Source organism: Apteryx rowi, unplaced genomic scaffold, assembly GCF_003343035.1.
Source record: "Apteryx rowi isolate R43461 unplaced genomic scaffold, aptRow1 scaffold_84, whole genome shotgun sequence".
Lineage (NCBI taxonomy): Eukaryota > Metazoa > Chordata > Aves > Apterygiformes > Apterygidae > Apteryx > Apteryx rowi.
In genome coordinates, this window is record NW_020451138.1 from 1,888,361 (window position 1) to 1,905,191 (window position 16,831).

Sequence of the window (16,831 nt, forward strand, 5' to 3'; positions counted from 1 at the left end):
ATAAAAGTTATTGAAAGTTTCTGATTGGTTTTATAGAGGAAGCAGGTTTATGACAGGTTTTAAAAATGCATCAACAAACGTGGATACAAATTATGGTTATAAGTCCAGTCAGTTTTATATCTGAGGTTCCCATAGAAAGTGTATGTGATCCTACATTCAAAGCATTGTTACAGGCAAAATGGAACATGCCAGATATATGGAGCTAAGAATTTATTCCTGGTCCGGTTAATGTTTTAATAGTCTAATAGTCCAAATTTCTAGTCCTGTTACAATAATATGTAGTTGTACTCTAAAATAGCCTAAATTAATACACAAGAGTCTCAGTAATGCAGTTAAAATTGTTATATAGAAAAAAAACCCCAACAACCCATCATTGTATCTACCCCTTTTCTCTGTTGTTGTGCTCATTCTTGCAGTGTTCCTCTGGGACCTAAGGCTGGCAGTTTTATTTTTCCCTGAGCAGAATGAGTGTGAGGAGCTTATGACAAGCTGTTGGTGTCTTGAGGTCTTCACTGGGAGGAGACAATGTTCATGATGAGGGTTTCTTCCCTCTGTTTGCTAGGGGGAGAACATGGTGGTGATGCTTTGTTCATCCCAGGTGCTTTGGTCAGCTTGGGTTTATTTTTGTATGTTTTCTTAACTCAGTCTTGCTCACTTGCTTTTTCATTGGTCCTYGGTTACTCAGTTTTTCTGTTCTCTTTGTTACCTTTATCAATATTTTTTTACTGGAATCATGAGGTTGCCCTTCTGCAGTGACCACTGATTGACCACTGTGATTTGTGTTCACAGTTTGGGACCCGTAGTATCATCCTGTGTCTGTGCTCTCCCACACCACATTTTATTCTACAATCATAGACAGTTCAATCCACACAGAATCATTATGATTGTAAACTAAAGCTAAACAAAACAACCTAAACAATAGTTATCTGACTGCTAGACAATTGCTTTCATAGCTAAAACAAACTAAAATCAGCTCAGGTCAGGCCAAGACAAGCCTAAGTTCTTGTGGCTTTGTGCAAGGGAATTCGGGTTCCCTGCAAACTTCAGTTTCTGTCATTCTCAACATCCTGTCATTTAAAAGCAGCAAGAAAATATCAACAGTTTGACTGCCTGGACTCTTATTTTAATTTGCAGAATAGAAGTAAAATCAGATAGGGCAGTACTTTCCATGGCATGTTTAAAACAAGTTTCTAAGATTTGGATAAAAACAACAAATAATTTATTTTATCTGTGGGAGTACAGTAGGATCATTACTGATATGAGCCCATTACTGATATGAGCCATGGAAATCTGTTTCCACAGTTCAAGTCAGAGGCAATGCAAAAATTTATCTATGGTGCATATTATAAAAGCTTATGTTTTATCTTAAAAAGAACCAACCCCCTAATTCCTTTTCCTTTGTGTGTTGCTCTGTTAGGATGATTAAGCATATGGTGGGGATTGAGCCAACTTCTGGGGCACCTCTTCTTCTAGTCCTATAAACTGTTGAAACACATGTGCTTCGCTCTGAAGCTCAGAGGAGCCCAAGAAAGCAGCAGCCAGAACTGAAGGCAGAGCAGATGGGGATGGAGATCATGTTTGATGGAGATCATGTTTTTGGAAGTAGTCACCAGAGCTCACTCTTATAGCCTTCATGAGAATTTTCTAAGTTAGCATTGTGTAGGTACCTTAAAGACTGTATGCTGTATTTTGACCAGAGATGATTTAATTTTAAAATCTTACAAGAATCGGGCAAATAACCCTTGATTGGTTCCCAGCAGTTACTGTTCTTTCACACCTGACAAAAAAAGTGCATTGTGATTGACATCAGTGGGCATTAGATCAGGACCTCTGTTTCTGCTGCTCTTACGGAATGAGAAAAAGAGACTGCTGGTAATGCAAGTGACTTTGGACATTGTGTCAGTCTACTGAATAGTCTTCACAATTTAGTCATCTAATTACGTTTTAAACATTCTAGAGACAGTATCAACAGATCTGGTTCTAATGCTATTCTGTAAATTAAAATACAAGTCCAAGAAATCAAGAGCTGAACATAACGCTGCTCTTTCTAAATGATGGGTTGTTAAGGAAGAAGTAATATTTTACAGTTGTCTAGGAGCCAGACCTCCAGTATATAGGACTACCAATGAAATAGTCAAACTTCTTTGTAAGTTAATAGCAAAATTTCCATCGACTTAAGTTGAAAGATAACTGGATCCAAAAGGCTATTTAGAAGTGGGTTCATGTGTTAGAGGCACCTCAAAATGCTATCACTTGCAAAGAATTTCATTCTAGAGTATATGGGATTAATTTAGAAAACTCATGACCAGCCACATAAATATTTTTGAGGCCTCCATTCATGTTTAAAAATAAACAAATTTTTTAACTCAACACCACCCCACCACCCCCCACCACCAACCCCAAAATATAAAGCCAAAATAGTCTAAGGAGCTATTCGGGTGATCAAACACAGATTTGTACTTTAGTATGAGGTCATCACACTATAGGCTCCATTGACTATGTTAAYTAGGGCCAGGATTCAGTTGCCTAAATGTAGGCATCTGATGCTGTTGCAGATGCTTTTCGGGGACATCTAATTTGGGGATGTGTGTGTGTATGGGACTGACAGTTCTTCTAGAGCTGTGGCCAGAGGTCTGCTWGCACAGAGCTTCCAAAAGCCTCTGAACTTCTGAGGTCTTAAACTGCAGCGTTAAGCAGGTATTATTTTGTTTGTTTATACCATAGTCAGTCTCAAAGAATGTTCTAAATGCCTCTGTCTCCTCAAGGATCTAATACATTATAGACTTTGCTGCATTATGAGATCTAGAAACAGAAAATTACATAATTATTAATCCTGTGGATTTAATCATTTCAGCTAATGAATAAGCAAGGAAGTAAACTAAATAGAGCAGTATTGGTTGGCCATAGTGGAAGTCTGCTAATAGGTTTAGTATTTTCCAAATAGAGAAGAGGAAAATTAAACACAGAGCAGGATATTTGCAAGGTTCTAAAAGTGTTAAAAATAAGTATGTGAGATATATAAACTGCAAAACTGAAGTACAAAAGTTGTTGGACACTGTACCTTTAAATTTTTGCTCTTTTTTCCTAGAACCGCATTTGTATTGTCATCACCTATTCCCTTTTTGTTTTCAGCACCTGCAAAGATTTAAGCTGGAAATTTTATCTTTTGTCTCAACTCTTGTCACTCTAAATGTCTCTTGCATGAATCAGGCTTGGCTCTCCTTACAAACAAAATGCAAATCATATCCTTGCCAGAGCTAAACACTTAGATAAGTGAAATCAGAACAAATACTTGGAAGGTTAAAACTGAAATTCACTGGTTATTTGAGAAAATCACAGAATGCAACATGACCTTTCAGCTCTAGAAAATGTATATAAAAGTGATAAAATTTCAGCTCGAAGAAATATCCTTTTTCTGAAGTAGGATTTGTAATGTTTTTGTAATGATTTTCAGTTCATAGAAAAAGACAATAATTGAAGAGTAAACACTTTTTTAAATTATGGTGACATTCTGGAATGTGTAGTGTTTGTGGTTTAAGATTAACGGTCAAAACCAGTGAAGAACACTAGTAGAAGCAGGGTGAGCTCTGCAAGGTGTTTGGAAAGTTTGCTATTGATGCCAGTCATGACAGCATCAGGCACAGAGTTTACAGAAGAGCACTGGCTGTGATGTCTTACTGCTGCCTTGGTGCAGAATGAAATAGCGTGCACAAGGAAGAGTGGGCGAACTATTTATAGAGTTGGCAGTAATGACACCATGACCAATAAACAGGAATGTGCCATTTGAGTCAAGAATGCAAAAGCCTTTTCATGAACTTAATTAAGAAACTTTTCTGACAGTGAGGACATCCTAGTTGTCTGTTACATGCTTGAAAAAGGAAATCAAAGGAGCTCTGCTGAAATTCAGTGTTTTCAAACAGTCAACTTTTCTACCTGCCAACATCCAAAGGCTAAAAATAGGAAATAGAATGAAGTAAGGATTTCAAAGTTGTTTCTTAGGAATTACCTCTAACTAAAGACTTTGAGATTTTTGTAAGGGACATTAGAAGAAGGAAGTAAGGGTACAACAGAAGCATTTTGCTGCCATTAATGGAATTTTTGTTTGATGAAAGTAAGTTAAGGCTTAACTCTTAATTCTATTAAAGTATGTGTTACCTGGTGTTACCTTTTGACAGGAGGGGTAGAGAAGATGGCATTGTGTTAGAATAGTGAGAGCCTTCTTTTTAAAGAGGGACCAAATGCATTTTTTTCTTTTCATGATGAGAAACTGTTTTCTATAAATTTGAAAGTGTTCCATGGTAAAAACATGCTCCTGAATGGCCAAGTGAATTCATTCCATCTTTTTCTTAAGAAACAGATTGACATTTTTCACTGTGATTAATATTAAATACTCATATAGCACTCTTTGTCTGTGAATCTTGAGTGTCATAACAATGCAAGTTCATTTTTGTACTTTTAAAAATCTGAAATATACACTGAATAAAAACTGCTAGAAAGATTTTAAGTAACTGTTTAGAGACTGGAAAGGAGAAAATAGGGCAATATTTTTAGCATTTCTCAAAAATAAGAAGACTAATATAATACTCTGAAACTTTCATTTCTTTACATTAAACAGTGTCCTGACAAGTTTAATATGGAATATGTTACGGGGAAGATGATATTTTACATAGCTAACCTGCCTGAGTAGCACATGATGATACAGTTCCAGTTGCCTTTACTCATCAATCTCTATTCATGATAAACACAGATAAAAACTGTTTGAAATCAGAAGCTATGAAGTACAGAGAAGTGGTAAGGGGTATTAAGGAAAAAGTCCATAGCTGGCAGAGCTGTGGACAGGAGGGAGTTGTTTGGGAAATGCATTTTGGACAGGAGATACCCTAAGGAAGATACAGGCCCATTTTCAGATGCAAATACTAGTATTGCTAGTAATGTAGAAAAGAATTCAATAAATGTTGCTGTTTGTACATGGAAAGAAATATAAATATGTATTTGCATCTTATGAGGATGAAGAAGTACTTTCTATTTTGATAGCAATCAAAGAGGACTTGAGACAACACCTGCTGGGGATAAATAGTTAGTTACTTGCGCAAAAGAAGACTAGAAGACTTGGTTGCGGAAGTGTCTGGTTGACTGATGCTCTCTTTTCCTTTGTTAAATTTTGGAGTATTGGGAAAATTCTGTAAGTTTACGTGACTTCTGATGTAGTCCTAGTATTCAACAGGGACGCAATAAATGACCAAAGAGGCTGTTGGGCCAGTGAGCCTGGTATTCATCCTAGCCATTTGTAATATGGCATTTGTATAAAGCATAAAGCAATGATACTATTCTTAGGGCATTATGTTTTTAAAGCATTTTGAAAGGTCACAGCAGATTCAGTTAAGAACTACAAAAATGTTTCAGATGCTGGAGAAAATACTTTGCAGTGGAGGATTTAGAGATCTCAAGATTGAGTTTATCACACGGGAGATYAAGAGGTGACTTGATTATAAAATATAAACAATTTTATACATATACACTGTCTACCACTAAAAGCTTTTTAATCTAGTGGTGAAAAGCACAGTAAGCACTGAGGGATGAAATCTGAAATGACTGTCCTTGGAAGTAAGGCATACATTTTAGCTGTAAATGTGATTCACCTAGGAGTTGGTGATCTTCTCTCAGTATTTTCGAAACAAGACTTGCTGTCTTTCAGAAAGATGTACTTCTTATCTTAAAGTTAATGCATATACAACTTCAGATCCTGTAGGAACACAATATTATACACTTCCTGAATTTCTGGACTTAGGTCATTTGTTTTTGTTTTTTGCTAATGGGGAGCAGGAGAGTTTGGGGACATTTTCAAACCTGTTTACAAAAGTTAGATTTAAGGTCTTTTTTTCTCAGTTACTGAAGATTTTTCTGTCAGCATGTTAGAAGGCAGTTAATGGGCTCATATTGTACATCTTTCTCAGTCAGGAGTAGGTTTTCAAAAGGAACTAATTTACATGTTTTATGATGTAGTAAAGACAACTTACCTAGACTTGATGTTTTAATATATTTCAATATATGTACTGATAATATTTTCAATATAATGGTCCCAACCAGTCCATGATTTATCACTCATCAGTTGTACATACCAGTCATAAGTCCCTAGTAATCAGTGAAGTATGGAGATGGAGTATAAAACTATGCTTCCAGACTCCTCCAGGCTAGAATCAGTAATTTTTCTCTCCAAACAGTAAATGTGTAATGGCCTGACTGAAGGACTCATATGAAGCACAAAATTATCCCCCAGGTGACTTCAGCTAACAAAAGGTTATGAAATAGGATATCTAGTGGACTTTTGTTCAGATTCCTTACCTAGGGACATTGACATTTGAGTTTGTAATGGCCTGCTTCTTTTTAATCTTCCTCATATATATTTTGGTCTTTTGACATAAATAAATTATAGTAACAGTGACAGTGCGCACAGGCAGATAAATCCAGTATAAGAAAAATGTATATGCCTCACTTCATCACAGAAGAGATGAAGAAATATTTCAGTGTACCATATCCTAACACAAGTCCTCCTAAACTATCAGAGACAGTAGTGCTGTCCTAGCAGGATGTTTTATCTCCCTTGTTTTGGAACATTCACATAAAACTGCACACACCAAGATATTCAGGATATTATCTTGATAATCTTTGCAATTGATTGAGATGCTGAGGAAGAGAAGATGAGAGTTTCTGCTGTGCAGAGATACTTACTCCTTATCTGTTTACAGGTGGGAAAAGTGCTACCTTTCATAAAATATGCCAGATTCATCATGAATCAACATTCAGCATGACAGATCTGTCTGGCTAGTTGTACCGAACTTCCTATTTTTTGGGAAGCTCACTGAGATGAGGCCACCCCAATAACATGGTCAAATAATGTCAGTGTTCTGGACCCAACTCCTCTCCTTGCTGTTCTGGCTTCAAACCAAGCCATTGAACAATGCAGAGATGACTTGATAGGTAATTTTCTTTGAATCATAGAAAAAAATCTCAGTATTTGTACTACTGGCAAGCTCCAGAAATTTTCATGAAGCCTCCCAGGTTCTCTATTCTACTTCAGAAATGCRCCAGTGATTAGCTGAATCCCACCAGTTTAGTTGGATTATAGCTGATGGAAGGAATTCTTTAGTTGTTCCACTTGGGTTTTCCCAGAGAGCTGATTAGACCTCTTCATCTGCTGCTTTGAAAGATCTCGCTTTAGGTACCTCTCTAGCTTCATTTTGTTTTCTATTCAGCTTTTAGAGAATGTTGTGCAACATGCTGGATAAAAATACCACTCAACCACTCTTGACACACAGCTTTGAATTTACATCATATGCCCCAAATAAAGGGAGTGAGTGCCTTTTAAGAAACATGATAAAGAGCTGGACTGCAAAACAGTGGGCCCATTTTATGATTGTTCTGTTTGGTTGTGAGAAATCTGTGAATTTGGCAGAAGGACAAGTCATCATCAGAAATACAAGGACTCTGCTTAGATTAGCAGAGGCTGCTGGCTGAAGCAATAACATAGCAATATTGAAGAAATGCTAGTGTAAAAGAATGATATTCTTCCTTTACACCTATCTCTATTTAGAAATCTGATTTGAGGTCAAGAAAATACTGAGCTTTGATGGACACTCTGAATCCTCACTGCTTTTGGCTATCCAAAGGGCTAACCAAAGGGAAACATTTCTAAAATTCCTTTTTCTGCTAGTGAATAGCTAGGAGACTAACACCATGGTTAGAGCCAAGTATTCTGAAAAATACCAGTGATTTTTCTACTGACACAGCTAGACTAGAATGTCAAATTTGTACTTGGAGCTTTCTGTGGCACTGGACCAAATTTTCTTGAGGGCTGACCTTGTTGCATTGTGGTTGCTTGCCAACCTGTGGACTCCTGCGGCAGTCAAAAATAATCTAGGAACCTGAAGCTTTATCAGTGCACCTTGCTTAATGGGCTGTTGTGAGAACCAGTGTAGAGTAGTTAGAACTACATTAACGAGGGAAAACCTTTGGAAAAAATGTCTCTGTGCCAAATTTATGGATTTTTCAGAGTAGCACATGGAGTCATAAAACAGGTCAGTAGATTTTGTGCAGTGTTTCTCAAACAATGCTCATTCCCCTGATTTAGTATGTTATTGGTTTTTTTTTAAAAAATCAATCCTAGGGTGGTTCTGTCAGGACTTAAATGAAAAATCAGTTGGCAGAAGCTTTCCTTCTCATCATACCCATGACTGGTATGACTACTCAAGAGAACCCTAGTGGTTGTGCTAGGTGCAAGTGACTAATGAGCACTTGGTTACTGAAACATTCCTCTTGGTGTCCCTCTGATGTGTTGTCCTTATTATAATTTTCCAATATGTGTTATTACAGAAAAAAAATCCATCCTGTTTCCTTTTGGCTAGCCAAAGTACAGTACGTCTACTACCTAAATATAATTTAAACCTAGAAATACTAAGGTGTGTGGAGTAAATTCATTTATCGGAATATCTTTTGGGAAGAGTTCTGACATAAATAGTAAGCTTGGGAGTTAATTGAACTGTTGATGGATAATGGAAAAGAAAGAAGAAGAAAACCCTGAAATTAGATGTCATGGTTTTCTATAGGCCTTATTGTAAAAGTTTAGATCAAATGAAAAAAATAGTTTGTAGTAATTTCGGGCTCATATGTTCTACTCAATAACTTCATCAGACAAGAGAGTTTTGCGGAATAACTCTTTGTTAATACTGATTAATTCTTAGCTTCCGCATTCTCAGTGAGCATCAAGAAGCGATGATGCTCACAACAAAAGAGGTTGCATTTTTCTACTGAGAATAACTTCAAGCTCAAGACAATTCACTTGATGCAGTTATGAACAGTGATATTTCAGGGAAAAAAGAGGTAATAAAAATGTAGAGAGAGTGTGTTATGGCTTTTCTTTCTCAAATAGTATTCTTGAGAAGAATATTTAACCTCAGTAGAGAACATATTAAAGAAAGGAAGGAAAATAAATTAGAAATATAAAAAGCCTTGGAATTTTTAATTTTACTATGTACTGTGCTTAAATCATAAAACCTGTTAATGGTCTCCTTTTCTAATTTTTTAATTGACTAAAATTCCATAAGCTTTTCATTTGTGTTTACTTTGGCATCCAGAAGAATGAAGGGAAAAGCTTAATCATTGTCTTGTGTTCCGACACGGTGATGGTATATTTAAAATAGATATGTGAACCTTTTTTTTTTTGTTCCTTGTAATATGGATATTATAAAGGAAGGTGAACAGGATGATAAATTAGAGATGCTCTCAATAAGGCTGTTTAAATTATTTTTAGGTAGGAGACATACTGTACACACTGGGACTCAGTTGAATATAATTAATAGGAAATGTTATTACTGCTTGTTGTTCTTGCAGTCCTATTGTCATTTTTTTTTGTTCCGCATCTTGCTGGCTTCTATCACACTCCTCACTGTGAATTTTTTTCCTGTTTTGCACGTGTCCTGTTTGTTACCACCATRTGGTAGTTACAATTTCAGTAGCTTTGCTCTGCTTACAGACCACTGTGCTTTGTCATATTTTCGCTGCTTACCCTGTATTGCCATCTGATACCTATCATCTGTTTAACAAAAATGCCAAGAATACTCAGATTTTTTTCAAATGCATGTGTGAGAAAGACCGTTTCAGAAGGCTGTCTTAATAACAATTGCTCCACAGTAATTTCCTGTTATGTTGAACAAGTACCCACGTCTCTCAACTTTTCAAACTTTTTAACGGGTGCCAGCTGACTGAATTGATATGCTGCAGTTCTGGGGGCTTTTTGATTTGTGGGTATTGCACTGTCAGTAACAGACTGTAATGTGTTTAAGCATCTTTACCACTGTGTGATTCTAACAAAAACAATATTCTCAGACTATAACAGGGTATATTCTTACTCTAGTTGCCAGTTGCAATTTTATTAGGGTTACACTGAGTAACTGTTCTTGAAACTGGTTTGATGGAAAAAATCCATTATGATTTGCAAGTATTGGCATTAGTGATGGCAGATACCACTTGAATCCAGCATTTAAATCTCTCATGATATTGACACCAAAAAAATCACTTTGTCAACTGTCATGATATAATTAAATTTTGGGGTCAGGAGAACAGATAGCATGAAAAATGTTTGCATCATTGATTCAGAGGCAGAGGAGCCTGCAGCAACATTTGAAGTATTAGGCATGATGAGTTTTTCATTCAGAGGAGAATAATGTTTTAAGATGCACAAATCCTGGATCACAACACAACTTGCCAGGTATTCGTAAATTTAAAAATAGGTGTTCATAAGTTTGTGTTTCCTATAGCTTCTTGGTGGGGACAGAGAATGACAAAATGTATCACATCTGTGTACCCATTACAAAGCAGTAAGATCCTGTGATCATGTTCTGTCAGTTTTCCTGGATATTGTCATGCTTGGGATTTTCCAAACTGATTTAATAGCTTAAAAGTGCATRTACGACCAACTGACTGTAAGTGGTAGCTGATCTCCAAAGACATCCAGGTGGTTGCATCTAATGTGTTGTAGTTCTGCTGTTCACAAATTTGGATTGTCTCTGTTGTAGGTAGCTTGGTTGATCAGGACAAATTCTGCTTGTGTTAGTGATTCATCCAGCTGAAATTAGTGATGCTACTAATATTAATATTAATATTGTTTGGTCAGATAAATGGAGTCTCTTTTTTATTTTCCCTATTTCTCATGTATTGCTTCATTAATATATACAGCTGTTACTAGTTCTGTATTCAGAAGCAGATCGCTAAATACTGGTATCTGTATTTGTGATTTTGTGTAGGTGCAATTTCATGCCGTGCTTTTAAAAACTGTTCCTTAAGATTTTCATTCATCTTTTTTACCTCTACTTTAATTTCTTAGCTTTTCTGTCATATATGTCCCCCCCCACACACACACTCTATTTAAGGCTTCTTGTACTTTATATTTTACATTAGCTTCAGTTATTTTCCATGGTATGTTATGGCTGGTTGGCTACTTGACCAACTCTTGTCCCTGCTCTCTTTTTTCAAATCTGCAGATAGACTCTGCCACAATATAACTTTATGGAATTTTGACATTCAGCCAGTACTTTTGCATACATCTTCTGTTTCAGATACCCACAGTTATGTACTGTCAATTTGATGTAATTTGTAAGCCCCCTTTTTGCAGTTCCTATTCAAGATGAAAACTCATTAACTTCAATGATGACGCTTGTGCATAAGCAGAGGAATGGAGAAAGGGAAAGTGTGAGACAAAATGAGGAGTAACCAAAATTTTCTCTATTCTTTCCTGTAGGAATTTAAAGTAATTTGTACCTTTTATAATATGTCTTTAGGTAGTCCTAACATACAGCATTGCACACAGATTCATCTTGTTCAGCATCTGTGTTGGTCTGGCAAGGAGAAGAGAAATCAACATCAACTRAAATGTCAGGATTATACCAATGACACCCAGGTCACCTTTGCCTCAGATGGAATAACAAGCACCCAGCCTTCCTGAAGAAGACAAAAATGAATAGCCCTACCATGTTGCAGGTCTCCATGGTTCTGGCTGGTATCCCTTGAGTGAAAAGTTGAATCTCGAAGGCTGAGATAATCTTGACTAGAAAAGGGAAGGACATATAAATGCATTTATGTAGCATTGCCCCGTGTAGTATTCTTGCTCCTTCGGAAAAGCTGTTCTGTTTTGTTGATAGCTTCATCTGGATACTCAGTAGTCCCAATGCTGAGGACATTTGTTTTTCCTTTAAAGCAGTTGAAGGTTTCCTCATATACTTCCATTTAATTTTAGGAAGTTCTACTTGATTCAAAACATATTGGCCTGTCTTCAAGCTAAGGAGCAGACCATCCTGCTTTCTTTGTTGACTCTCTTTTGATTACCTTTTCCATTTTAGATCTTGTCCTCAAAGCTGTCTGTTGAATTATTCAAAATATTTGCAGGGACCATATCATTCCTTATGACTGACATCTCTGATAGTGACTTTTCTGGGGAACCATGTGATATCCATCCTCAGAAAAAAATGTGTTCATTAGCATTTTATGTGGATGTCTTAAATTCAATAAATTGAACAGAACAATATTTCCTTATTTTGTAGTTCTCTTTTGCTTCACTCTGAAAAGAGGCTAGGTTTTGTTTGTTCACAAAAATGTGATTTAAGTGAATTTCACATTAAAGAAATGACTTTTATATTCCGTTATAAAATCAAGCCGATACTTTTGAAGAGAAAATAAATCAAGCTGTTCTTTAGTCATTGATTTAATGTATTTTAAGGGATATTTTATGGCAGAGCTACTTCAAAAAACAATGTTTTACTGGAGAAATTTCCTATGCTGCCCAGAGATTATTTACTCTACTGCTGCAAATACCAATTTGTGTTTCTTTCAATGAAATAGTGGGGTTAAAGCAGTACTACGCCATCACCAGCTGACACGGGTCAGCTCATTCAGGAGATGTGTTTTGTGTTTTCTTTATACCGTGTGTGAAAGAGAACATGGTGCTGAGAAAGATTCAGTAATTTAGGTAAATGAGGAAAATGAAAATAGCACTTAGGCAGTTGATAAGGAAACACATGATTGAGTAGCTGAAATATTCCATGTTTTATGTCCAGTTATAATACTAGACTGCTTATTAGCTGCTAAAGCAATAATAAAGAAAAAAGCTAAAAACTCACCCAAGATTAAGTAGCACAGTTTTTACCTATTTTTAAACTGATCATATTCTGTTGGTATTTGCATTCATTCTTTCCGCACTTATTTACAGCTGTCGGTTCAGTGTGATTCAGTACCAGCAACAAAAAACTCACTGAGTGATTTTGTACTCATTCTCTGTGTTATAGATCATTACCTCCTCACCAGCTAATCAGTGCTTTTGATTCCCAAACATGTTGAAGCACACTTACTTTATAAACAGTGTTGTTTCATGTTGCTCTAAGAAAATTGCAAATTAAGACTGTTGATTTGGCTAGGGAAGACAGTAATTGGTTTCCCTTTGCATCCTGATGAAACTTTCTTTAAGTAACTTTCCTGCAGACATTTTTAGAAAGGTTTTATAAAAGTAGCTTGTGTCTAGCATATTTTGGTTTTGTTTTTTTTGTACCCAACTGTGTGTGAAAATTTTGTTTGTATCTGCAAATGYAGTAAGTACTTCAGTGTAAAAGGAGTGTAATGTCTTTTAGTCTCCCAGATTGTACTAGTATAGCTGGATATCTTTGGGATCTTTGCTTTTTCTCATACACCTGTACTAAAGCAATTCATCTGTTACACTGTATAAGGGAAGCACAAAGAATGAAAACATTTCACTGAAAGAATAAGGCAAATTAACCATGGTTACCATATTTTTAGCACTCTTCTGATGTCAAAATAAGACTTGATTTTTTTATTTTTAAACTGGCTAAAACTTATTTAAATGCTTAATTCTGCATATCCTGTTTACTGGCTGAATAGATTTTTGCCTCTAAAACAACTGGGGAAAGAAGAGAAGACTTCTGATCTCAGTTGTCAGTAATCACAGTTTAGCAGAGGTTAAATTGTAAGGATTTTCAGAGTTACAGAGATGCTGGAAGATGGTTTCCTTGTTGTGGTTTGATCATGCTGATAGGCAGCATGTAGGAAAGATTTCTCGGCTCTCTGTTTACAGTGGATCTCGCTTATGGAAACTGTTCATCTGACAAATTGTAGAGAACTGAAATTTGCCTTTAAAAGCAAAATCTATGGCAAATCTTGTTAAATTGTAAGTATATTTTGTTTTTCAATAGGATTTACCCTTTTTATCCCAAGAGGCACATATCCCAGTCAGCTGAAGTCACATACCAACAATTTTAAGTTTGCACCTTGAAAAACACCAGTTTATTTCTTAAAACACTCATTTCTGACAGTTCATTTGCAGGAGCAGTGGCACTGCTGCTACAGTAAGTGGTTTTACCACCATCTTCCTCAGCTTCTTATTCCTACCCTTACACTGCTGCTTCTTTTGTTTTATCCAGAAGCATTAATGCAGTTGTATGGGCTCAGATTTTTTTCCTTTGCTCCTGTCTAACCTCATTTAAATCTCTAGACTGGTTTACTGTGTAGTTGTGTAAATGTGCTGTTCTTCAGTTATCATGGCTGTTTTTTCTAAAGTAGTTTTTGCATGGATACTGACAATTCACTTCTGCAAATTTGATGTGTGAGTAATTAGGAAAATCTTTGAAAAGATTAATACGTTTATAGCTCCTGTGTTTATTAGGTAGATAATGTTTGGCCCTGAATGCTTGTTTAACAATTCAGTAAGAGGAGGACTATAACACAGTGGTATTTTCATAACTGTTTAGGTAGTTACCTTGAGTAAAATTCAGGCTGCTACCAGTGTTAAGGTGTGTGAACTCATGCAACTTTTTGAGCTCTGGAGCTGGTAATAACTATTCAGAGCAATCCAGCTGGTCTGCTGCTGCACTGTCTGTGTTAGAATTGCTGTCCTGCATGGTGAAGAGATTTAAAAGAAAAGTGCAGTGTGCAGCAGAGCTGTGATGGTCATGTGAGGTGACTGGGATGTTTGAGGCTGTCCGTGGAGGTATGAGGTGTATGAAATGCCCCTACTGGTTAAGACCAAAGGCCAAGGCACTGACAGCTAGCAAGACTTTCTCATCACCCTTCTGCTGGCCCTAGTCAAACTCACCATTTACGGTATGAGGAAGAGGAAGCCTGACAGAGAGGATCTTGGTGCCTTTGGGGCCTCCTACGTCCTACTGTGTATCTGAACAGAATACTGTTGAATAGTCTGCTAACTCTGTGGAGGTCTTTGGGAAGCAATGTGTGATTTTGGGGGTGCCCTGCTTGATGTTCCCTGCAATGAACTATTTTTACAGTTGACCCTTTTGTTCTTAGCCCACTCTTTTTTTTTTTTTTTTTTATTCTTTTGACTCTCACAATTGTTTCCTTCCAGTTTTTTGGGTGGCAGTGGTAGTGTTTAGCTCCATCGCCCTTCCTTAAGGAAAGGTTCTTCGGTTGTATTAGGGGTAGACTGATACCTCATCTCAAGAGGAGAACCAACAAGAACAGTGGCCTATGGGGGCTACCCAGGGAAGAGTACAAGAGTGAGGTGAGTGTATAGAAATATGTGTCCTCTGCTTGATACCAGTGGATGTACCTTCATACACCTGTTAAGTTATGTTTTAGCAAAGTGCTGAATTGACTATAGTAGGACACAGGAATCTTCTAGCCTGAGAAGTTGGCAGTAGTGAGATGAGAGAGGAGTCTAACCCTTGGGATTGATGATGAGTATGTGAAGTTCATATATTAGCTGGAAGGGTAGACACACCATGGTTGAAACAGGATGGTAAAAGGAATAGGAGGGTTGAATATTTAGGAAGTACAGTGTGTTTTCTGCAGTGCAGTACTGAATCAGTTGCTGCCCTAAGACACAGCGGCATTATGCATGTTAGAGGCAGGTTTCAGGAGACCAAAGTTAAGATAATGTATGCTGTACATTGTCATTTCCTTGTTTTCAGAAAAGAAAGTTTTGTTGAATATGATGTTCAGATATAAGCCAAGAAACCATTGAGGATTATGGCTGTTGCTTGCAGTGTTTAAAGCATGCTGCTTTCAGAGGGCCTGGTGCGAAGTGTTTATGAGTAATATGTTCATGTGGAACTGTATGCAAACTCACCCACCAGATAAGACTTTATTCTGTATTACGTATAAGTAATGTAAGCTTACCTTGTGTCGCTAAATTTGGACAGTGTAATTATTTTATGGTCAGTGTAATTACAAATTTTAGTTGGATAATACTAGAAAATGGTTAGATTAGTGAAGCTATTTCCTTTTCCAGTCTGTGGAAGATAAAGAGTGGTAGCTCCCTGCCACCAGTTGCAGCTCACYATCCTATTTCTATTCTTTTAACTCACTAACATTTTCAAAGTCAATAGTACTCACTTTTTTGCTTGTACTTATAACACAGGCTGAAGCTTACTTGAGGGACTTCATGTGAAAGCTGATCTTATGGCCAGTCTAAAATGCTGGCCTCCCTGCTGCTGTGGCCCCTTTTGACCAGGCTTTCATTCTCTAATGCAGCCAGCTGGAGCCTCTTCCATGCTTCTGTGATCTCAATAATTTATAGCTCCCTCACCACCTTGCAGGAATGGCTGATATCTTTCATATCTATCATATCCCACCTCACAACAGCAATCAGGTGGAAGGGCTTATACCTCCTTAACAAAGCCAAGGAAGGAGGCACAGAGGTTCCCAAAAGTACAAGGGCTCTAGATCCTGAGATAGAGTCAGAATAGAGCAATACTGAGTTGAAAGGTACTGTTTCCTTTCTCATTCAGTCTTGTTTCAAAAATTTTGGCCTGTTAAAACATTCAAATTCTAAGTAGTTCTTCACTGTTGAAACTTAACATTTTTTACTCCAAAATTAAAAATCCTAATGCTACTGAAACACTTTTAATTGAAAAATTAGAGACAGAGTCTTTTCTACATACAATTTTCATAAAGTGTAAGGGGTTGTATTTTTTTTTAAGTTAGTGGAAATAGTCACGTGAAGAAAATTGAGCATCTATTTAGCAATAGTATCAGCTTTCATACTTTGATGAAGTCTCAGCATAAAAAACATTTATTTTAAAAAGTCATTTGATTTAAAGGATTTGTATTTTTTGTAAAAGCCATGAAACATGAAATATGCATTTTTAAACAAAGAAGAATTATTCATTGTTTTTTTCCACAAAAGGCATTGCTTCCTTCAATACTAAATACATCTCAGCATATAAATGCTTTTTAATGCAAAGCATATATGGTTTCTTTCTAAATTCCTCAACTGTACCTTTTTTGGTACTATTATGCTTTTTTTGTGTAATCTCTC

General features: G+C 36.6%; 1 protein-coding gene across 1 annotated transcript in view; it reads left to right on the forward strand.

Moving 5' to 3' along the window:
* Positions 1-16,831, forward strand: part of RIMS1 (regulating synaptic membrane exocytosis 1) — a 354,268-nt gene that overhangs the window by 99,043 nt on the left and 238,394 nt on the right. Inside the window, exon 8 of the mRNA XM_026089988.1 lies at positions 12,963-12,977. Coding sequence (XP_025945773.1) covers positions 12,963-12,977 — 15 coding nt within the window. The remainder of the gene's footprint in view (positions 1-12,962; positions 12,978-16,831) is intronic.